Genomic DNA, 24,259 nt, shown 5'->3' with positions numbered 1-24,259 from the left:
TTTTTCTCATCATATTTTCTCTCTCCTCAATCTCTCCCATCACACTCTCTTTTTTCTCATCACACTTTCGCTCTCATCACACTTTCTCTCTCCTCAATCTCTCTTGTCACACTCCCTCCTTTTTTTTTCCTCAACACACTTTCTCTCTCATCATACTTTCTCTCTCACCATACTTTCTCTCTCCTCAATCTCTCCCATCACACTCATTGTTATCTTTTTTTTATCACACTTTCTCTCTCATCATACTTTCTCTCTCCTCAATCTCTCTCATCACACTCTCTCTCCTCTTTTTTCATTATATTTTCTCTCTCTTCATCCTCTTCCATCATACTTTCTCTGACATCATATTTTCTCTCTCATCTTCTCTCATCATGCTATCTCCTATCACACTCTCTTTTCTCATTTTCTCTCATCACACTTTCTCTCTCTTCATTCTTTCTCTTCACACTTTCTCTCTAATCATACTTTCTCTCTCATCATTCTCTTTCATCATATTTTTCTCTCACAATTATATTTCTCTCACATCTAATTTTTTCTCTTATTTTCCTTTAAGGGGAAAAAAGGAAATTTTGATTTATTCCGATAGAAAATATGCAAGTAACCAAACATTGCTTTTAAGAGTGATATCCATGCTTATACTCATTCTCATTCCATAATACAATGATTCCCATTCTGATTCCTATTCCTAGGAAAGAACCAAACACCCCCTAAGTATCTTACCTCAACTTGCAGCCACTACACAGCTAGTGTGTTGCTGCTGGAAAGGAGTAGCTGCTGGAACTAGAGGAAACCGCTGTCCGCCAAACCAAAAACCATAATTTAGCAATCCCACATCCAAATATCAAGAATGCAATCAACCAATCAGCACAACTTACCCCTTAATCAGATCTGCAACTGCTCGAAGGAGACCCCAAGTGCAGCTACAATGAACAGGGAGCTCTCCTCTCATATCTGCAATATTTGATGATGATCCCAGATGTATCAGTTAGAGATAGGGCACGAGGAAGAGGGCAAAAGCACATAGAGGGACCCGTAACTCCCACCTGACTGACAACAATTGTGATCGCATCCAAAAGTAGGGGCGTGTTGGATCGGTTGCACGTCATCGGATGGAGAAGTCCGGTGGTCATCACAGAGGAGAGAAGCCAGAGCAAGTAAATCCGGCTGTCGGAAAAATGAGGAGGGGGAGGCGGTCGGTGATCTAGGGCATGGAATGAAGATCCGCGGACCTTTTTCTGTGGCCTAAGGGCCAACAGCAACTTCCACCAACCGATGATGACCCTTGCGACGGTGGCGACTGCAACCTAGACGGAGACGGCGTGGATCTAGGGCATGGCCAAGCGATGCACCGCGCGTCGGCTCTAGTGTCGTGAGTGAGAAGATGAGGTAAGGGAAGTTGAAGAGCTCGGCGGTGATGGCTCAGCGTCGTCGGGAGGGGAGAAGGAAGACGGCGTCGGCGAAGAGGTGGTTGGCGTCGACACTTTGGTTGGGGAAGAGAAGGAGAGTTCGGCGCAGAGAAGAGATCGGGAGGAAAGAAAAGAAGGGATCGGGGGAAAAATTAGGTTTTTTTTATTTTTCATATAATATAAACTTAGGTTTAGACAAATCAAAACCTAAGTTCATTCCTTAATCAATTCCCATCTTTCGGTATTCCAAACAGGCTTTTCCCAAGCCTTTAATTGCATCCCCTCCAAATACGTCATACGAGCTTTGAAAAATTCTCAAAAAATTCCTAAAAATTATGTTAAGGTTATTCCTCAAATAACCTTATTATTTTATTATAATTTAGGTGCCATATTTTACAGTCAGTGAGCGTACCTTCATCACGGAGAGAACTCCCCTTTTATATACCACTTCACATAACCTCCGCAATCATGAGGTGGCAAAATGTGTCAGAGTTTGTTAAGAAATTCACTATAATCATCCAAGGAATCTTTATTCTACCCACATGTATACCCCTTTTATCGTTTATAGCTTCTGTTATTATCAGGGTTGCCGAAGAAATATGTTGTTATTATTGGTCTACTGATGGGAGACACGATGATCCCTGAAGAAGTTTCCAGAAGAATATTCTTTGACACAAAGTTGTAATTATAATAAGTTGTTGGGATATTATCTGCTGAACATGATTCGGCCAGTCCTTAAGCTAGCCATCCTGTTGAGATGATGTTGTCAACTGAATATAATCCGACTAGTCCTTAAGCTGACCACCCTATTAGGATGATGATGTTGGCTAAATATAATCTGGCTTAAGATGACCGCCCTCTTAAGATGATATTATTGGCTGAATATAATCTGGTCAGTCCTTAAGCTGGTCACTTTGTTAAGATGATATTGTTAACTGAATAAAATATGGCTGGTCCTTAAGCCGGTCTCTTTGTTAAGATGATATTGTTGGCTAAATATAATTCGGTCGGTCCTTAAGCCGATTGCTTTTATTGAGTTGTTCAATTGCATTCTTTATATTCCACCGCTATGCATCATATTAAGTTGCTCAACCACGTTTTGCGCAGCATTAAGATACTCGCTGGAGAATGGTAGAGTGCATCATGCTCTTGGGAAATCCCTTTGTTAATAATATATGTTGTGTTGGAATTCTGTTCAAGTGATAATAATATGAGTATAAGTGTCGTATGTCTAGTCATCCTTTTACCTGACCAAGCGTATGATAAGTTACCTAGAGAAGACCCGCTTTGTTCTGAGAGACTTGATCAATATACCAGGCTGGGATGTATTTGTCCTGTTGGGTCATAATATGAGGATAGATACTGCATACCCAGTTGTAATATTGGAAAAATTAAAGGATTCATGGATGATTCGATTAGGATTTTCCTTAATTAGTTTGGGTTGGAATTTAGCTAGTTGTTGCATATGTAATTAGCTAAATTGTAATCATGTGATTTGCAGGACATTGATTCAAGATGAGTGTCTCGATGTGGAATTGTTTAGCACGACCGATATATAAAGGAGGGTATTTCTTACCTTTATTCTTTAGTTCTTTGATCTTAGTGCATGAGCTATATTTGGATAGTAATTGTATTTACCTTGACTCCACTCATATTTTTCCTGAGCTTGATACTTATCCACTTAATCTTTGAATAATCAATTTGATGTCAATACAGTCTCTCGTTGCCATCTATGATATTTAGCAGATACTAGTTACCATGTTTACTTATTTTGATTGCTGGTTATTTACATACCTTGTTGAGCATATTGGCTTCATGTAGCATACCTGATATATATATATATATGACAGTTGCATCTTGTGCATCATGTCATTGCATGTATGTCGACAATCATGTCTCCCTTGTGGTTGAGAGGGTCGTTACCAGGGCCTCACACTCTGCCACTCATGGGTAGTGGTAGCTGGAGTGTGCCGCTTGTCCTGTAGTGATCCCACTCGATCACTCATGGGTAGTGGCGTCTGGAGATGTGAGCAGCAGGGACCCCCGTTACCACGTAGCTAGTTAGATACTGTGCGTCTATCCACTCGGTCACTCAAGATACGCGGTTGGAGTGTTGTACAGTTGTCATTTATCCGACCTTTAGACCATACAGGGATCGTGGTGCAGAGAGGTGGGCGGGGTGGCCATCCGTGCATACGCTTTTGTTCTTATACTTGTTTATGCTCTTGTTGCTTACTTATGCTGATATGCTTACAGATGTTGAGATATATATCTGTGTATGTGTTTAGACATTGGCATACTTATTTTTAATATGTATATATACTTCACATGTTACCCTTGTAGTTATGAACAGTACTGTAGCGATCTGTGCTACTCATGACCTTCTATTACTAACCTAGGATATGATTGCAAGTATGGGCATTTACTATGTTATCACTATAGTATCTGCTATTGTACCCTTGAGACTGTATACCTTTGTATCTCTAGTTCTTTACTATGTTCATGCACTATCTGTCTATTACCCGCTGAGTCTCAGCACTCACCACCCCATGAACTGGTTTATTTCGCCAAGTAGCAAGTTAAGGATTTATGAAGTCGCTTGGAGATCCTGTCCGCTAGTCCCATGTCACATCTAGCGACTTCTTTTGTTATTGCTTCTGTTCGTATTATTGGCTTTGGACTTGTTCATGTATATGTATTTTTTGTATGAAGGTTAGCTTTGTGGTTTCTTATATTTGGTTTGATGTTGTCGTGTCAAGTCGAGCTGGCTTGCAGTTGGTTGTATTGTGGTTTTGTGATCGTTATTTTGTAACTTCCGTTGTGTTTTGTTTCAGTCGTGTGGACTGTTTATTAACTACATGGTTGTGTTTACTTTCAGTCGTGTGAGCTTCTTATAAACTGCGTAGGTGTGTTTACATCCAACCGTGTTGGTTGTAGTTTGCTTGTAAGTGATAGATCGGATGCGAGCGATGGAGAGGGGGGGTGAATATCACGCTTTAAAACTTTTCTTTATCTTTTAAAAATAGAATCGTGCACAGCGGAAAAGAATAGACAAGTTTTTTTACTTCGTTCGGAGCCTAGCTCGACTCCTACTCGAAGGCCCGCGATCCTTGATCGCACTGATGGCAAATCACTATAGCCCTTATTTCTGAGATCCTCGAAAAGAAGCAGATCGTACAAATGAGCAAGATAGTAACAACCCTACTATCTTGCTTAAGTGAATTACAATGCAAGCTTATATAAAAATATACCGACAAGTAAATGCAGTTGAAGCTTAGGTCGGTACTTCCGGATAGTGTGGCTTGCTGAGCTGATGAAGGCTTGTAGCACGGTTTGCTTGCAGAACAGAACTTGAGTCAATCAGAGAGTATTAAAGGGCCTCAGTTCTCGAGCTCCTTTTTATAAGTGCCAATGTCTTTCGGTCGACCGAACCCACTCCCTTCCTTCCCGGTTAGAGCCTGACACTGGCTCGATCTTTTGCATTTACTGATCTTTAAGGGTTCGATCGACAGATCATGCTTTTCAGTCGACCGAACAGGCTTCTTCCCTGTTCGTCGAGATTTGGCGTAATCTGCATTTACTGCGCCATTAATATTGATTGGTTTGATCGACCGATCCCTCTGTTCGATCGACCGATCAGCTCTATTTCCTTTTGCTTTTAATCGACGCTGATGAGCTGGCCTGTGCTGAGTCAACAGGGTTCGATCGGCCGATCCTTTGGTTCGGTCGACCGATCAAGCTTAGACAGGACTGTACTCTGTTTTGGTCTAAACTGATACCTACTTTGAGTTGACCTGGTTCGGTCGACCGATCCTCCTATTCGGTCGACCGATCGGGTCGAACCTGCAAAACAGTGTTAGACAATAATCCTGCAAAACAGAGATTAGCACAGTAATATGAAATGCATAAGTAATATATAAAAGATAGTAATACTGTCTTGATCTCAACTTGGAAACCTTCCCAGTTTCTTCAGTTGAATCAGCGACCTTAGGTTGTTCCTTTCAGGAACCCGACCTCACTGTCACTCCTCCAGTTGTTTACCTCAACTTACCTGCCAAACATGGTCCTCCAGACATGTTTGGACTTTGCCTGCTCAGTGTATGATCACCTGATCCACTAAGACCTTTCCTGCAATATTATATTAACCAACAACAATAATAGTAATATAGAATATAATGGTAAACCTAATCCTAGATTTATCGAGATCCGCTGGTTCGGTCGACCGCGCGCGGTCGACCGAAAACTATCCGATCAACCTTGCTTGGAGCTCACTCCTTCAAGACTTCTCGTTACCTAAGGTTACCACCCCCTAGGATTTTCTCCACCTGGCTTCACTCACTAAGACTCAGTATTCGGCTCCCCAGGGATCAGGTCCTCCAAACCTATCCACTTGGCTTCCACGATATACCGAGATTTCCCTTGCCTCAGTATTCGGCTTCCCAGGGATTAGATCCTCCAGACCTATCCACCTATCTTCCACGATATACCGAAATTTCCCTTACCTAGCCTCCAACTAGGACTTCCCTTACCTAGCCTACAACTATGACTTCACTTGCCTAGCCTACAACTAGGACTTCCATAAATCTACTTAAACATATTTGTCTGACATTAAAACCTTGGAGGTCGATTGCACCAACAGTAAGTAGTCTTGTGGCAATGTATATCGGTTTCCTGTGTCACTACTACAAGGGATGTGTTGTCTAATTTTCGTCAGACCACCTTACCGTCGGGGTGTGACAATTAAGTTGAGAATTAAATTTCAATTAGTTTGAATTTTGGATTAATTAGATTTGTAAAGTTAAATTAATTAATTTAAAATTAATTAATAATTTATTTATTGTTTGAATTAATTAAATTAAATTAATTAGGTTTGAGATTAAACATTTTATTGATTTATTTTACTTTCTAATTTATTATATAATTTAAGATTAATTAATTTAGAATTAATTAATTAAGGATTAATTTAAAGTTGATTTTAAGTTAATTATTTAAAATAATTTAATTAGTTTGGATTAACTTAAACTTAATTAATTTAGTGTTAGTAATTAACTACAAGTTTATTAATTAAGAATAATTGATTCATTTCTTGATTAAATTAGATTAATTGATTAACCTAATTTTACTTTAATTGCTAATTTAAGTTTTAAATAATTTGATTAATTAAGAGTTACTTAATTGAATTAAATTAGTTTTAGATTATATTGATATGGGTTACATTATTATAATTGTTAGATTAGTTATTACTTATTTCAATCAAAAAGTGATTACCATTTTAAGTTAGAGTTATTTTGGTTTTGAATTTTAAAATTCAATTTTAATTAAAGTAATTAATTGATCAATTAAGTTTTGAATTAATTAAGATTACTTAGAGTTAAGGATTGATTTATAGTTTAAATTTAATTTAATTAATAATTTGATCATTGATTTAATCATTTATTTGATTTAATTTAGTTAAGTATTATATTAAACTTGGATTGAGTTAAAAAAAAATAATTTCATAATTTGATTAAGTTTAGAATTTTAGTTTTTGATTAATTTATAGTTAAATTAATTTGTTTTGATTAATAAGATTAATTATGATTAATTTTTATTTAAATGTTTACTTTTAGATAATTGTTTAATTATTTTTGGATTAAAGTAATTTATTAAATTAATTTTAAATAAAAGGTAATTTATTAAAAATTAATTGATTGATTATATGTTAGAAATTTGATTAATTATTAATTTTATTAGTTAATTTTGTTTCATTAATTAAGGTTAAGTTTATATTAAATTAGTTTGGATTATTAAAAAATTCTTGAAAAGGTTGTTTAACCATTGTTAGATTCAAATTTAGTTTTGGGTTCATCAGGAAGGAGTTTATAGGGTAAGTCTTTAGACTATGGAGAGTCATAACGGATATCATTAGAGTAACCACATCTGATATAACTTCCCAAAAGTGACCCTCGCAAAGAACTTAATACTAGGTTTTGGTCTAACTAGCTCATGTTTGACTAGGGTAGCTTCGGTCAGATCCACTAAGTCTAGGGCACTAGGTAGAACACATATGATTCAACCTAGACATGTCTTCAACAGAATTTCCTTGACGTACTATCATTCCAATCCATTCCGATTCTATGTTGTTAGGATTTTATAAACCTTTTTGTTTCTAACCATTCTAATCTAAGCAGAAAAATAAGTCTAAGTTTAAGCATGCATAATCAATTAGTAGGGTAAATAGTTTTTTATTTGCTCCCCTTGAGTCATAGTTTATATATAGTCTATTTAAGAAATGGATCTAACTCTTGGAAACCAAATATTGATTCGCTTCAATCAGTTTAGTTAAACATGACTTAGGTACCCATACTTGGACTTGTTTTCTAACATTTTGACTAAGTAAAGATAGATATGATTTGTTGGTTGTGCTTGGTTTTTACCCGAGTCCAGATCTGTTGTACACAGCTCATTACAATCCAAGTACCATGTTTAGACATTTGGATCCCAATTTAAACTTTTCCAACATTTTCTTAAGTCGCTCCACCTGACCTTTCAAGTTGAAATTTTCTTCCTCGAATTTTGCAACTTGAGTTGAAGTTACAACTTGAAATTGGTTGGTCGAGTGACTCAAGCTAACTTACTCCTTAAGGTGATCCATTTCCTTAAGTAGTAAGTTGTTTTGTTCCTCAGACCTGATTAACTTTTTAAACAAACATTTAATTACTTTCAACATTTCATACTTCGAATTGAAAGTTACCTTATCGGGTCCTTCAGAAATGGATACGGATTCATGCCTTCTATTGGACTCGTTGTCGGACTCTAACTCGTACTTGTCTTCAGACTCAGATTCAGATTCTTCAGTATTTGCCATAAATGCTATATGACTCAAGTGTTTTGGTTCTAGTTTTAATCGAGGCTTAGCTTCCTTGTTTGGTCCTGCATATAAAGCTAACTCGTCTTTCTTGGTTTGACTCAAGTTATTCTGCTCATGTAATGTTAATTCAAAAAATAGTTCATTTAATTTAATAATAGAACGATCTTTCACAACTTTATAGACATCTACAATAGATGCCCATAAAGAATTTCGAGGAAATGAGTTGAGTATGTACCTGATGATTATCACGATTCTCATGTTGATGGTTGATGGTATGTAGTCCATTGAGGATGTCCTTAATCCTCATGTGTAGTTGGCTTGTCGACTCACCATCTAGCATTTTAATATTTAGTATTGAATTTAATAAAAGATCATGTTTTATTACCTTTATGTTGTTTGTCCCTTCATGTAGTTTGACTAACTTATCCCACAAATCTTTTGTATTGTTAAAGGGGCAGACTCGGTTTAATTCCTCTTTTGATAAGCCACATTGTAAAGTGTTGAGTGTCTTTGAATTGATTTGTACATTCTTCTTTATTTCTTTAGTCCATTCCTCTAGGTTTTGTGTAGCCGCATCGGATAATGAACCATTGGTCAATGTTCATTTTGAGAAAAACTTCCATCCTTTTTTTTCAGTATGGGAAAGCTCTTCCATCGAATAGAGGAGAACATATGATGGAATATCCCTCGGATTGTGTCATTTGTTCTTGCACTAAAAATTGAGAAACAAAAAGAATTTTCAAGACTCTTATCTTGGGATTAGTAGTGCAAGATAAAGAAGAAAAGAGAATAAAAAGAATCATTTTAACAAAAAGAAAAGAAATGATTTTTTAAAGTTCTCAAAAAATAGTTAAGTTATTTCAGGGCAACCCGGCTCTAATACCAATTAAAGGATCGGATAGACGAGAGAGGGGGGTGAATCTCATCCATTAAAAATCTTTTCTTTATCATAAAACGGAATCAGAGTAAGTAGCGGAAATAATAAAATATAAGCAATACAAAAGAGACATAGTTATTTACTTGGTTCAGAGCCTATGTCGACTCCTATTCTAAGACCCGCGATCCTTAATCACACCGTTGGGTAACCTACTAAAACTACTCTTTTCGAAACCTTCGGAAAATAGGTAATTCGTATAATGAGGAAGAATGATAGTAACACACTACTACCTTCTTATAATAATAATAATTCAAGCTAAAATAAAATATTCCGATAAAGAATAGAAAGTGTAGATCGTCAGAGGCTTTTCGATGTCTAGCTTGCACACAAGGTTGAAGCATAGTAGAGCAGCAGTAGCATAGATGATGAGCAGAGAGTAGATCATAAAAGTTGACATGGCTCAGACCTCGAGTTGTTCTTTTATAAGCCACGTTTGATCGACCGAAAAGACCTTTTGTCGGTTGATCTTTTCGGTTGACCGATCTCCTTATCGATCAACTAAACACATGGATTTCCTTCTTCGTCAAGATCTGATCTTCACTATATTAAGTGCATTAATTGTTTAGTTGACTGATCACCTTATTTGGTTGAATGATCCCTCAAATTGCCTTCTTCGCTTTGATCCAAATCTTCTTTGTCATTAATGCTTTTATTATTCGGTTGACCAATTCCTAGGTTCAGTTGACCGATCATGATATGATGCCATGTTTGCAAGCCTGATCTGTTTCTCTATTTTTACTTGTTTGGTTGATCGAACCTTCGTTTGGTTGACTGATAAAATACCTTGATCTGTCAACTGAACCTCCTATTCAGTCAACCAAACCCTTGTGAAAATGAAGATCTCTCAATTGTGGATGTGTGGCTGCTGACAAAGCCTGATTCTGAGTTCTGAGTCAAAAGTTATGACCATTTGAAATTCAAGGGATCATATGATCCTATAACACAGAGTTAGATAATAGATATTGATCCTGCAAAACAAAGTTAGATAATAGATATTACATATGCATGAGTATAATAGTTAGGACTATCTTGATCTCAACTTAGAAACCTCCATTAGTTTCTTCAGTTGGATAAGCGACCTAGGGTTTGTCCCTTCCCGGGACACGACCTCCCCGTCTCTCCACTTCAGTTGCTTACCTCAACCTACCTGCCAAACATCATGTCCTCCAGACCTATTTGGACTTACTACCTACCCATGATTAGGGCTTTCCTGGTTGAGTAAATAGTCTGCACACTTAGTCAAATCATCAGATCGCAATAAGACTTAACTTGAACCTTTAAAAATATCAAAACTAAGGTTTGAATTTGGTGCACTGTGCACCAACACATTCTTGCCTTTAGGGCAATGTTATGACTGAGCTCCTTTTTTAATTTTGCACATCTAGATTCATGAAGTTTTAAAGTGAAAAATAAACTCTCTAAAGTACTTACCTCTAGATCTTTTGAAATATAATAAGAGTCGACTATAGACACTCAATCTTGTGTCCTAGGAAAAGCATTTAAGGCATACCTTAAAGAATCTTAGTTTGTTACCTGTTCTTCGACATTCGTAAGTCCGGCTATTAACTCCTTTAGCTTGGCATGTAGTTGTGTTACTGACTCTCATTCTTTCATCTGGAGGTTGGCTAGTTAGTTTCGGAGTAGATCCCGTTTTACGAGCTTGGCTTCAGACATACCTTCATGTATCTCCAAGAACTTCTCCCAAAGATCCTTTGCTGATTTACAGGCACTGATTCTGCTGACTTTTTACAGAGGTAGCACGCTCAGCAAATGAAATTCGGTTCATCCATTTTCTATGAAGTTTGTTTACTCCTTCTTTGTCCATTGGTATTCCTATTTTTCATCTCCTTGTGGGTCCTTGGGTGTTACAAAGCTATATTTAATTATTAAAAGTAATTTAAAGTCTATTTTAAAGAATATCTCCATGCATTTCTTCCATGTTATGAATTCCCCCTTGAATTTCGACAGGTAGATACTCGGTTTGGCTATCATCTTGGTGCTTTAGTCGGCGATTAGTCTTTATGAGATGTTCTAGCTTTGATACCACTTGTTGGCGCAGTAGGGTCAGCAAGAGGGGAGTAAATTGCTAACAAAATCAAGTAACCCCTTCTCGATCTTTCAACTTGATTAGTAGCACAATTAAATCTAACAATAATAAAAATGAACTAAACAATTTAAAAGAAAGATTAAGAAGCTAGAATTTTTCTTAGTTACAACCTACATGGTTGTTAATCTAAGGTAGTAAAATTCCCTAAAAGATCTCCTTCGTTACAGGCGGAAAGCCTCTTACAATCATTGAATAACTTAAAGAAATACTAGGAAAGTGTTATAAGAGTTATAGTTCAAGTTGTTGATTATTTTCTACCTCTAGAGGTCTTTTTATAGCCCTTGGAAAACTCTACCCGAGGGTGGAAGGTGCCTCCAAAATGGTCCAAGGCACCTTCCATGAGATAGGTTTTATCCGTCGAAGATAAAACTTTATCTCTACTAACGGTCACTAGAAGATGCTTTCATACTGTTCATTGAAGGCGTCTTCGACACTGTTCATCTGAGAATGGTTAACTTCCTTTGTTAACTATTTTTCACTCCACTCACTTAGGTGATGCTCCGGCCATCCGGAATTGACCTCACCCGAACCCAACTCCAGCCTTCTCCTTGAGCAGCCTTCCTCCCCGACTTCTCATCCCTCGAACAATCGTCGCATCCTTCTTGTCCTCCAATGTACTCTTCCACGGCATCTAGTCCTTCAAATGTACCAAACCCATTGACTCCCTTCTCATGTCATCCTTCTCTCTAACTACGTCTTCCACTCGACTTCTTATATTCCTAAGCTCCTGTGCACTTAGACACAAGGATCAAACATAACAGGATATAACTGAACTTGGTTGACCACATCAAAACTACCCTGGGGCACTTACACCTTCGACACTATTTATGGAAGGTGTCTTCCAAGCCATTGAAGGTGCCTTCCCTGAGGCAGATCAGCTCCTTAGCTGATATTCTTTGCGTGGGTGATGTTCCGGTTAATTGGAGTTGAGCTCACCCGAACCCAAATTCAACCTTCTTCTCGAGCATACTTCCTCCCCGGCTTCTCGTCCCTCAAACGTCGTGCATGTCCTTCTCATCCACCAGTGTATTCTTCTGCATCACCTCGTCCCTCGGATGCACATGCCCCATCAGCTCCCTTTCCCGTGTCATCCTTCTCGCTAGCCACATCTTCTGCTCGACTTCTTGTTCTCCTAAGTTCCTGGACAAGGCATCAAACGCAAGCAAGACCTAACTTAACTTAGTTGAAGACATCCCAACATATTTTGCCCGCGACCCACTATTTTGGAATTAGTGTATATGCATCATAAGTAGGATTAGATGAAGCTACCAAATCAAGATTTTGGGATAACTTAGATGAAATATTACAAAACATTCCTCCAAATGAAATGATTTTAATAGGAGGTGATTTAAATGGACACATCGGAGTGAAAAATGAGGAATATGAGAGAGTACATAGGGGTAATGGATTTTGAACGGGAAATGAGGAAGGAAAAACTATATTAAATTTTGCAATAGTATATCACCTTATATTAGCTAATATATTTTTTAAGAAAAGAGAAGAATACTTAGTCACGTTCAAAAGTTTAAATAATAAATCATAAATTGAATTTCTTGTAGTTAGGAAGAAAGATAGAAGAATTTCTAAAAATTACAAGATTATCCCTGGAAAAAGTTTAACTATCCAACATAGATTAGTAGTATTGAAGATACGCCTCAAGCATAATATCAATAGAAAAAAATATATACGACTCCTAAAATTGAGTGGTGAAAGTTAAAGGTTGGGAAGCAAAATATATTTAAGGAAAAACTAGGAGTACAAGTGTTAGGTGAAATATATGGTGATTCTAATGCGATATAGGATAAGATGATATCAAAGTTAAAAATAGTAGCTAAGAGTGTACTCGGTGAGTCAAAAGAACATGCACCACTAAGTAAGAAATCTTGGTGGTGGAATAAGAAAGTACAAGAGAAAGTGAAGGAAAAAATGAATAGCTTATAAAGAATTATATATTTGAAAGAACGAGAAAAATATACAATAGCCAAGAAAGAAGCTAAGAGAGTAGTGAATGAAGTAAAGAATGAAACTTTTGAATGATTATGTCAAAAATTGGATACAAAAGAAGGAGAAAGAGACATTTATAGAAAAGCTAAAGTGAGAGAAAAGAAGACAAGAGATCTTGTCCAAATAAAATATATTAAAGATAATGTAATAGGATACTAGTAAACGTTGGATAAATAAAAGAGTAGTGGAACATGTATTTCATTAACTTTTTAATGAAGGTTTAGATGACCAACTTAACTTAGGTAATTTAAGTAGGTCACATAAGCATAGAAATTTAAATATTCATCATATAATTCAAACTTCAGAAGTAGAACAAGCTTTAAATAGAATTCACAATGGAAAAGTCATTAGACTAGATGATATTCCGATAGAGGTATGGAAGTGCCTAGGGAAATAAAGTATTGAATGACTTATAAAATTATTTAATATGATATTGAAAACAAAAAAAATATCTAATCAATGAAGGATAAGTACTCTAATTCCCTTATATAAGAACAAGGAAGACGTATAAAATTGTGTAAACTATAGGGGTATTAAACTAAAAAGTCATACCATAAAACTTTGAAAAAAAAAATAATAGGAAAGAGGTTAAGGAAAGAGACCGCTGTGACTGAAAATCAATTTGGGTTCATACTTAGAAGGATAACAATAGAAGTTATACGTCTTTTTAGACAATTAATTGGAAATTATTGGGAGCAAAAATAAAATCTACACATGGTATTCATTGATTTAGAAAAATCTTATAATAGAGTCTCAAGAAAAATTATATGCAGAGTTCTAGAAAAAAGAGGTATTAGTGTAGCATATATTGAATTAATTAAGAATATGTATGAAGATGTAACAATTAGAGTAAAGACTTTAAGTGGAGTAACTGAAATATTTCTAATAAAGATAGGGTTACATCAAGGATTAGCTCTAAGTCCCTATTTTTTTATACTAATTATAGACGAACTCACTGTATACATTCAAGACACAACACCGTGGTACATGTTGTTTGTAGATGATATTATTTTAATAAATGAAATATGTGAAGGAGTAAATGCTAAACTAGAATTTAGGCGGGAAATACTAGAAGGGAAAGGTTTTAAACATAGTAGAATAAAGACAGAATGTATAAAATTTAACTTTAGCAATATTAGACATAATGAAATAATTGTTAAGATATGAGATGATGAGTTACTCGTAACCGAGAGCTTTACATATTTAGGATTATTTTTGTAAAACGATGGAGGGATTGAGAGAGATGTTTTACATAGAATACAAAGTAGGATGGTTGAAATGGAGGAGAGCGTTGGGTGCTTTATATAACCGTAAAATACCTCTAAAACCTAAAGAAAAATTCTACGAAATCGTAGTTTGACCTGTTATGTTATATGGAGATGAATGTTGGTCTATGACTCGAGAATACAAGCAAAAAATGAGAGTTGCAGAGATGAGGATGTTAAGGTGGATGTTTGAACATACGATGATGGACAGAATAAAAAATAAGAGCATTAGAGAGAAAGTTAAAGTTGCATCTATTGAGAAAAAATTCTGAGAGATACGTTTAAGATGGTACGAGCACATACCAATAAATGCTCCAGTTAGGCAATGTGAAACAATGATAAATATGCATATCAAATGAGGAAGAGGAAGACCAAACAAGATTTGGTTAGCAACAATAAAATAAGTTAAAATTTATTTAAGTATAGATGATCATATAGTAGGAGATAGAGTTTAATGGCGTAAAAGGATCCATATAGCCGACCACTCCTAATATGATAAGATTTGGTTATTGTTGTTGTTGTTGATTTTTCAAACACGAGAAATATATAGAAATTGGTTGCAAATTAGGTCCAACCCTGGGACCTAAAGAGCTCAGATGACATGAAATCAGTTATTATATGTTTGTTTAGTTCTCCTGATTATATCTATGTCTTTAAATATCAATTAGGCCCAATATATTTTAATCAGTGATTTTTCGAATATGAATATGTCAAAAAAAATTAATTCATATTTAAAAAATAACTAATCTCAATATATTAAATCAATTTGATGTTTACAAGCATAATTAGGAGAATTAGAAGAATATATAGGAATTAGTTTAATATCATTCCGAGTTCTCAAGAACTATAAACTAATTTCAATTAATTTTATTTTTATTTTTAATTTTTGCCTATTCTGCAATTATTTCTTAATTTGCCATAGTGTTTACAACGAATATCAATTTCATTACAAAATGTATAACGAATCTAGAATTCCGTTGCAAAGTTTGCAATGAATATTGAATTTTATCGCTAATTGACAACGAATTTTATAACAAAATATAATTTGTTGCCAATTCACGTTGAAACTATTTTGTTACTAAACTTCTTGCTGTTAATTTGTGAGGATTTCTTGCTTTGCCGCAAAATTTGTTACAAATTTAGAATGAAATTAAAATATTTCATACCTAAATCCAGTTTGTTTTTTCTAAGTAGAGGGGCGTCCAAAAATAATCCGGACGTTTGGAACTACACTCAGTCACCTATATATATATCCTAACCTTACAGTTTTAATTAATCGCCAACCATATTGGTCGCGTGCTACACTTCAGTACTCTCCCTCTCTGTTCCTCGATCGTGCAAGTTGTGCAAGCTACGCAGGAGAAGATTTCATTGAATGGGGTTGCACCCCGCCCCCAGCTAACTTTACTTGCATGTTCCTAACTAAGGACGGCTGCCATACATATATTTAATCCCTTCTTAATGATTAATGATTAAAAACTCTTAGTCTCGGCCAAGTGGGTATGGGTATGCATTAATCTATCTGCGAGGCCGGCCATACGCAATTAGTTAACTAATTAATACCTCGCATGCATCACCACATTTATAGATATATATAAATTAACACCGATAGATCCTTGTTCCTCCATGGCTCTCATCGCGCTACTGATTGCACTCCTACTGGCGCTGGTCTTCCATTACATATGGACGATGTTCTTGTGGCGCCCGTACGTGGTAACGAAAGCTTTCGGCAAACAAGGGGTGAGAGGCCCTCCCTACGAGCTTTGGTTCGGGTCACTGAGGGAAATCCAAAGCATAAGAAGGGCTGCAATGGAGGTCGTCTTGGACATCGACGCCCATGATATCACCACCAGAGTCCTCCCCCACTTTGGCAAATGGATAGCAGAATACGGTATGATTTGATGAATATTGCATGATTAGTATATATACACCCGTACTGTTAATTTAGTTAATTAGCATGCAGATATTGATATTGTTGTTGTTGCCTGTTGGGAATTGGGTGCGTGCAGGCGAGACGTTTTTGTTTTGGGTCGGAGCGCAGCCATTGGTGTGCATCAGCCAGCCGGAGATGGTGAGGCAAGTCCTGGCGAGAAAGTTTGGCTTTTATTCGAGGCTGGCTCCGTCGCCAGAGGCGCTGGCATTGGTCGGCAAGGGGCTGGTGTATATAGAAGGGGCGGAATGGGTGAGGCATCGTCGAGTCGTCAACCCTGCTTTCTCCATGGATAAACTCAAGGTCAGCATGTTGGTAATTTTGAGCTTTATATAAAATCCAATTTAAGTAAAAGATAATTATCTTTATCACATGTGTTTTTATATAAAGGAAGATAAATCATAGGATCAATTATAGCCGATAGCTTAATCTTTATCCTGATCAAATGCTTATTATATTTGATTGACTCGATTAGCACATTAAGCATATCATAGGTTGTATGACTCGATTAGCATATATATTAAGCATTTTATAGGTTATAGTATATATTTATTTTATTGGTTTTGCTTACTATATTAAGCATGTTATGAGTAGCATATAATCATACTTTCTCACGTAGCATATATATATATTAAGCATGTTGTGTGTCATAAGCATGTAATCATCTTATTGATTCCTCTAATTAATATATATTAGTAAGCAAATAAGAACTTTAAAATAATAATAATAATCATATGTCATAAGTATTTTATCATATTAAGTATGTCATTATATATATATATATATATATAATATCTTCTCTTAGGCATGCCATTAAAATAAGAGCATTAAGAAAATAATAGCATGTAATCATCTTAGGCATGTGCCATAGCATTAAATATTAGTCATATGTCATAAAGTTGAGTTACAGATAAATTATTATTGTTACTAAGCATGTGTACATGCATAAGAAACATCTTGGAGGTGATCGGTCTCATATAAGTTTTTTAATAGCATCAGAGTAAATCGAAAAAATACTAATGAAGATTCATCCAAATGATGATCATTTTTTGACCTACTTTCCACTTAAGGGAAAAATCTCTTGCAGTGCATTACAACAAAGATTCAAATTTTAGATCCCTTAATTATTCATTGGAGGATTTAACCATTGTACCATTGCCCAATAGGAAAAGAGCTGGATATCTAGATTTCAAAAAAAAATATAAGAAACATCATAAGAGTTGATAGGAAAATTGAACAAAACAATTAGGGCATGGTGTGATTGTAAGTAACAAGGTGCTTTTCCCAAACAACCCGGGTTTCAGTGCATGCATGTGGCGTTTGAACAATTAGTGATGTTGGGACACCAGGAGCCACCTGGTTTTCTTGATTTACTTGATGGTCAGAATGTGAGGTCGGACCATTCACCTCAGGATTAGTCGATGTAAGTTGAATACCTAGTATAAAAAAATATCATAGACCAATTAAGTTCTTAGCATACACCTAGTATAAAGGTGAGGTAAAAACTATTAATTACTAGCAAATAAAAGATCAATGTTAGGATCCATACGAGCTAGAGGTGTAGAAGTCTCTTACAATACTTGTTGATACAAAGCAATATAATACGAAACAAAACACAAATAATACAAATGAAAGTAAAAATAATTTTACAATTGAAACAACGTTTTGCTTACATTTTTGTCACTTTGGATTACTTGATGGTAGGAAATGCAATAGCATTTTGTCTCCAAACCCTCAAGAATTGGCTTCTTCAAATCACTTTGAAACCCACCTCTATAGGGTTGTTGTTCATGCTAATTTTCATCTCCCAGACGATTGCTAATCTTCACCAATCAATTATCGTAGAGAATCCGACTGTTGACACTTGCAAAACGGCTATTTCTACATACTTTAACCACCACCAATCGATTGTTGAGACACAACAATCGATTGTTAGCCACTAGTTGAACTGGACAATCAATTTGGAGGGCTTCTGTTTGCCTTACACTATATGCAATTGATTGTTGTCCCACAATAATTGATTGCCATTGAATTTGGGTGTCAACAGTCACTCAACTATGTTCGTGTGCAACAGTCATGTGTGTTCTTGCGGCTGACTGCCTGAGTGCCTCGTGCACTCTCGAGCACCCTGAGTCCGAGTGGGTTGTTGGGCACTAACTCTCGTCCCGAACTCGATAAGCTCGAGTCCAAGTGGGTTGTTGGGCACTCGCCTAAGCATCCTAAATTTGAGTGAGTTCCCGTGTGTTGACTCTCATGCGCGCCCAAGAACCTTGAACACTTGACTGGCTCTAAGTCCTAAACCTAAGTGGGTTCCCAAGTTCAACTTGGCCAAACATCTACTCTAATTAAGCATCCCAAGCACCCCGAACCCCCTAAACTCGAATTCAAGGTTTAGGTTTTGCCAATTGATTACCACTATCTAGCAAATGATTGTTAGTTCTATTTTAGCCTTTTAAAGACTGAATTCTCATGCCTGGTATCTAGTTGACCTCAACCTATCAATGCTTTTTTTGCTCAACATCTGGCCACCCTTGACTTGTTGAGGCTTCACACATCTAGCATTCGGCCACTCTTGACTTGCTAGGACTTCATCCATGCCAAGCAATCGATCTTCCTTGACTTATTTGGACTTCCTCTCACCAAATGTCTGGTCAACTATCACTCACTTGGGTTTTCCATCTCATACCAACTCTATGTTGGACTTCATATCACTAAAGTGTCCAGTCAACCATGATCCACTTAGACTTTCCTTCTCGTGCCAACTCCTCATTGAACTTCCAATCAATAAGCGTGACGTCAACCATGACCCACTTAGACTTTCCTCTTACCAAGTCTGTATTAGACTTCCGACTGCCTAAGTGTTCATGACCTACTTGGGCTTTCCTCTTATCAACTTCATATTAAACTTCAACCAATAAGTGTCCGATCAACTACGACCCACTTGGACTTTTTATATCTTGTTAAGTTTGTCAAGTATCGATCAATCTTGACCTACTTAACTCTTGCTCAACCAACTAATCATATTGAATAACTGTCAAGTATTCAGCCGACTTTAACCTACTCAACCTCTCACTTGACCAACTAAATATTGATCAAATATCAAATCTGATTTGAATCAACTCGAACTTGATTAACCTTGTCAATCTTGACCAGGTCGATTGCACCAATAAAAGAATAATGTACATTCCAATTATTAGTTAGCGGTCAACCCTAAATAGGAATGTGAAGAATTTAGTGTAGATTAGTAAAAAGGAGGCCATGAGGTCCTATTAAACACCACTAGAGCCGCTAGCATTAGGTTGCATGATAAATTAATGCTTGAGAAAGATGACTATGTATTTTGGGATCTTCAATTGGTACTATAACATTCTAAAATCTCATAGAATATTGTAAAAAAGATAGGTTCAAAGTGAAAAGTCTATCTACCGAAGGCAATTATTTTGTTGACCAATATTTGGCAAAGCCAACTTTAGCTCAAGAGAATTATGTTAACCAACATTCAACAATTATGATAAACTAATTACATCATCAATAAATTCATTGTTTGAATAAAATATGAATAAACAGCCAAATAACCATATAAAAGTGCCAATGACACACTCTATCAACTTTGCTTAATAGGCTATCAACCACAAGTTAAAACAAGCATTTAGAATCTACAAAAAAAAAAAAAAAGTAGTAAAGTGTATATATATGCACATCAAGACACATATAACTTAAAATCCATAAAGTACAAAACTAGACACTCAAAGTAGCCATCCAAAGTGTCAACTTCTATAATTTGAATGTACCACAAATGAACTTAATCTCTAATGATGTTGCCCAAAGATGGAAACTCAAAGATTATATTTCACTCATACAAGATTGATATGCTGCTCACCTCTTGTGCCCGACTCCCATCTGTGACTAAGTGCACAGGGCGCCCGGAAGTGCACTTAGTCATGGACGGAGTCGAGCACGGGAGGTGAACAACATAACATATCTCTTCACTCATATAATCTCTCATGTTTTTATGTCTCTATATCTTCAATCATGCAACATTTCTCACCCTAAAATTTATCTCACATTAGGTCTCTAGTCCATCAAATGTACCCCCAAGGTTGGCTCAGTTGGTAAGTACATAGGATAATGACTGTAGTAGTTGAGGGGTCACAATTCGATAGGGGATTTCATCACCTCTTAGGACTCCGCTCATACACTTTCCAATTTGGATTCCTACTGAACTCCCTCTCAAATGAGGGGGTTGCTAAAGTGGCGGTACGACGTTTTTCTAGTCCATCAAATGAATTGAGCTCCCCAAACTCGTTCTATGCCATATGATCCTTATGTATGTGAGTCATCTTGTTTGGGGCATCCCATCCACGAGCACTCAATGTTCTATCTCATAGAGTGTTTTCTAAACTCCTCTAAAGCTCCAACACTTGTCCCAAGTCTTTAAGCCATCGAGCAAAAACCAATTCAACGACCTTGTCGAGTTAAACATATCTCTAAGATTTTATATGTACTATGCATGCCAAGTCTTGCACATTTAATACACATATTAATAACACATCATAAACTTTTAACTTAAACCTTTGGTAAAAATACATTAAAATGATTTAGTACCTAATCACATGGGAGCATCGAATGACATGGACATATAGCTAAGTCTTATTCTAATGTTTGTACTCTAAGCAGATTGAAATAAAACCTAACTATTTGACAAATTTAATTTAAGATGGTATATATTATTACCATTAGAATAATGGTAATAATATATATCAATTACCATTATTGATATATAAATCAATAGTTAGTATACGAAATATGTGCTGTGTGTCAAGATACATAATTAAGTAATGTGTATATATGTTTATATATGCATAGTAAAAATAAAACAATCAAGATCACAATGCTAACGAAAGAATATAACATAATTTAAAATAGCGCATTCTTGCTCGAAACTATCACTCGAACTGATTATCTCAAATGTAAAATTACTAAAATATTCTTTGAGCAATGCATGAAATGGAGCAAACTTTTACAAGTTTTGAGTATACTTCAATTAGTCTCAAATTAATTGCTTTCAGCTACATTAAGTTCAAATTCGACCCACTTTTTGATGTGAACATATCAATTACCTGCCCAAGAAATTTAAATATAGTTTGAGACCAAGGCACTACTGAGTGTTTGAATTCATTGGTGCTTTCATAGTCCTTAATTTTTCTGCTCTGAGTATTAATATTGCTTAATGAACATCTTCATGCATCTTCGTATATAGTTACTGACTACGACAATGGCCGACTGCGTCAAGCTGATGTTAGAAGGATGGCAAGAAGCTGCCAGAGAAGGAAAGGAAGTAGAAGTGTCTGAACAATTCCAAGTGGTGACAGCTGATGTGATTTCTCATACTGCTTTCGGAAGCAGTTTTAAGGAGGGCAAGGAACTATTTCTAGCACAGAAACAGATGCTGAACCTCGTCACACAAAATTTTCTCAATGTTAACTTTCCCGGATCCAGGTGCATTATATATATTTGTGCACTCTGGTTAATTAATTACAGTAATTAATGGTAGTGATTGCCAGTGGTTAATTAATTATAAGCTTAATTCTGTAGGTATGTTCCGAGCAAGAAGAACCTCCAGACCTTGAAACTGAAGAAGAGAATAAGGGGCATGTTCATGAACATCATAGAAGATCGTCTGGCTCGTAGGGATGCTGGCTGTAGCAGTAATGACCTACTTGGATTACTGTTGGAAGCTGAGAAAGTGCAAGCCGGCGATCAGAAGCTGAACATGGAGGAGATCATTGATGAGTGCAAGACGTTCTTCTTGGCCGGCCATGAGACCACTTCTCACTTGCTAACTTGGACAATGTTCTTGCTCAGCTCAAACCCTGACTGGCAGCAGAAGCTCAGGGAGGAGGTGCACGAGGTGTGCGGGTTGGAAGTCCCAAATGCAGACATGATCAGCAATTTAAAGCTGGTAAATTTACTCTTCTTCTGCAGCACTAAACTTACTGGTTGAAAGGTCTTCATTTGCATGAGAGAAAGAAAAATGGAGCCTTGACGTAACGGTAAAGTTACTGTCGTGCGTGCGTGTAACCTTATGGTCACATGTTCTCGCGGAAATAATCTCTTACATGTGTCACCATTTAGGTATCATTCTTATTTTAGTTCAAGGAGATTGCATTATATATATAGTTCTATTTCTTCCAATACATTGACATAACTAATAATTGTGGCTAAAATTGAGTTTTCTATTCTTGTAGATGACTCTTGTTCTCCTCGAGAGCTTGCGGCTTTATAGCCCGATAGTGTTGCTGAGAAGAAAGGCGGCTAAAGATATGATACTAGGGAGCATTAAGATCATGAAGGGCACCCTATTGATGATGCCAATATCAATAATTCACAGGAACAAAGAGATATGGGGAGCTGATGCGAACGAGTTCAATCCACTTAGATTCAAGAATGGGATCAGTAAGGCTGCCAAGAATCCTAATGCATTTCTCACATTTTCAATCGGGCCAAGAGCATGTATAGGCCAAAACTTTGCCATGTTGGAAGCGAAGACGGCGATGGCAATGATACTCCAGAGGTTTTCATTTAGTTTATCACCCAACTACAAGCACGTACCCATCGATTCAGCTACCGTCGTGGTGCCTCAGTATGGTCTTCCAATTGTTCTCAAGGCTCTACATTAAGATTCCTCTTGGTGTTAGCTAGTGAACTTTGATATAATCTCACATATGTCATTTGTAAACATATATATTTATGATTAAACTTATGATATAATTAATTATTTAGATGTCCAATATTTGGTAATCATGGTGTCTACAAACTTATAATCCCTCATTCTCTTTTCAGTAGTTTTGTTAGAATGATTGGCAACTTGGCTCTCAATTGCAAATTTTGATTGAATATTGTTGCATATGGAAAGAATATATGCTACATCGATCTACAAGATATATCGAACAAGATATCACATAGTGTTAGTTATGTTATGAACATAAATTTGGAACAATTATGATGAATGGAGAAATTAATTGGTATTTCTTTGCTCATTAGATTCCTTGTGTGAAAATAGTTGTCATGTCGTAATCCTTAAGAGGACAACAATTGATCCTCGACACAATCATTCTTCAGGGTAGCAATAATTCATCAAATCAAATCAATTACAAGAATGAGTTATATGAGTTCATCGATGAACTTGAATGGAATTCATTTAAATTTCTTATAATCTTTTGTATGAAAGTATTCCAACATCTGATTTTTTTTTTCAATCACTAGTTATGAAATAGTGATAAATGTTAGGACGTTACTCGTGCGAGCGGGGGTGTGCATAGCTCCAATCGCTTTGTCGATTGATGTTGTGCTTGTCATTTGAATTCTTAAGGTATCCATCTCTTAGGCGACTAATCCAATGCATATTCCTAGTGATCTCCCTGTACTATGAACTTTCTCATTCTCAGAAACCTTTCATAGGCAAAGAAATTTCTTACAATAAGTTCTTACAAGAACAATAAAAAAACAAAAATACAAATACAATTAAAAGCGAAAATAACTTTACACGATGATCTTTACTTTTCTTACTTTGTTGCTTTGAAATATCTTTTGATTGTTAGAAATGCAGTATCACTTCGCCTCTAACCTCTTATGAATCAATACTTTCAAATATTCACGAAATCCTCTTTTATAAAGTTGCATTTGGGCTAATTTCTTGAAACAACATGTATCTAGGGTTCATAATAACTTGGACATAGCAATAACATCCTCACTTTCAA

At 36.2% G+C, this 24,259-nt stretch overlaps 1 protein-coding gene across 1 annotated transcript; it reads left to right on the top strand.

Annotated features, from left to right (window-relative positions):
- Nucleotides 1-16,223: 16,223 nt before the first annotated feature.
- On the top strand, nt 16,224-23,215 carry LOC122040069 (cytochrome P450 709B1-like). Its single transcript, XM_042599437.1, has 5 exons — nt 16,224-16,460; nt 16,579-16,802; nt 21,760-21,998; nt 22,095-22,461; nt 22,748-23,215. Exons 1-5 carry the CDS (start codon nt 16,259-16,261, stop codon nt 23,177-23,179), a joined length of 1,464 nt encoding a protein of 487 aa, XP_042455371.1. The 5' UTR covers nt 16,224-16,258; the 3' UTR covers nt 23,180-23,215.
- The last annotated feature ends 1,044 nt before the right edge of the window (nt 23,216-24,259 follow it).

The sequence above is a fragment of the Zingiber officinale genome, chromosome 2A (genome assembly GCF_018446385.1).
Source record: "Zingiber officinale cultivar Zhangliang chromosome 2A, Zo_v1.1, whole genome shotgun sequence".
Lineage (NCBI taxonomy): Eukaryota > Viridiplantae > Streptophyta > Magnoliopsida > Zingiberales > Zingiberaceae > Zingiber > Zingiber officinale.
This window is presented reverse-complemented; position numbering and strand designations above follow the sequence as displayed.

Coding starts and splice junctions, on each gene's coding strand:
- LOC122040069 (XM_042599437.1), top strand. CDS start 16,259: ATGTTCTTGTGGCGCCCGTACGTGGTAACGAAAGCTTTCGGCAAACAA. Junction 16,461..16,578: donor CAAATGGATAGCAGAATACG/GTATGATTTGAT, acceptor GGGTGCGTGCAG/GCGAGACGTTTTTGTTTTGG. Junction 21,999..22,094: donor GTTAACTTTCCCGGATCCAG/GTGCATTATATA, acceptor TTAATTCTGTAG/GTATGTTCCGAGCAAGAAGA.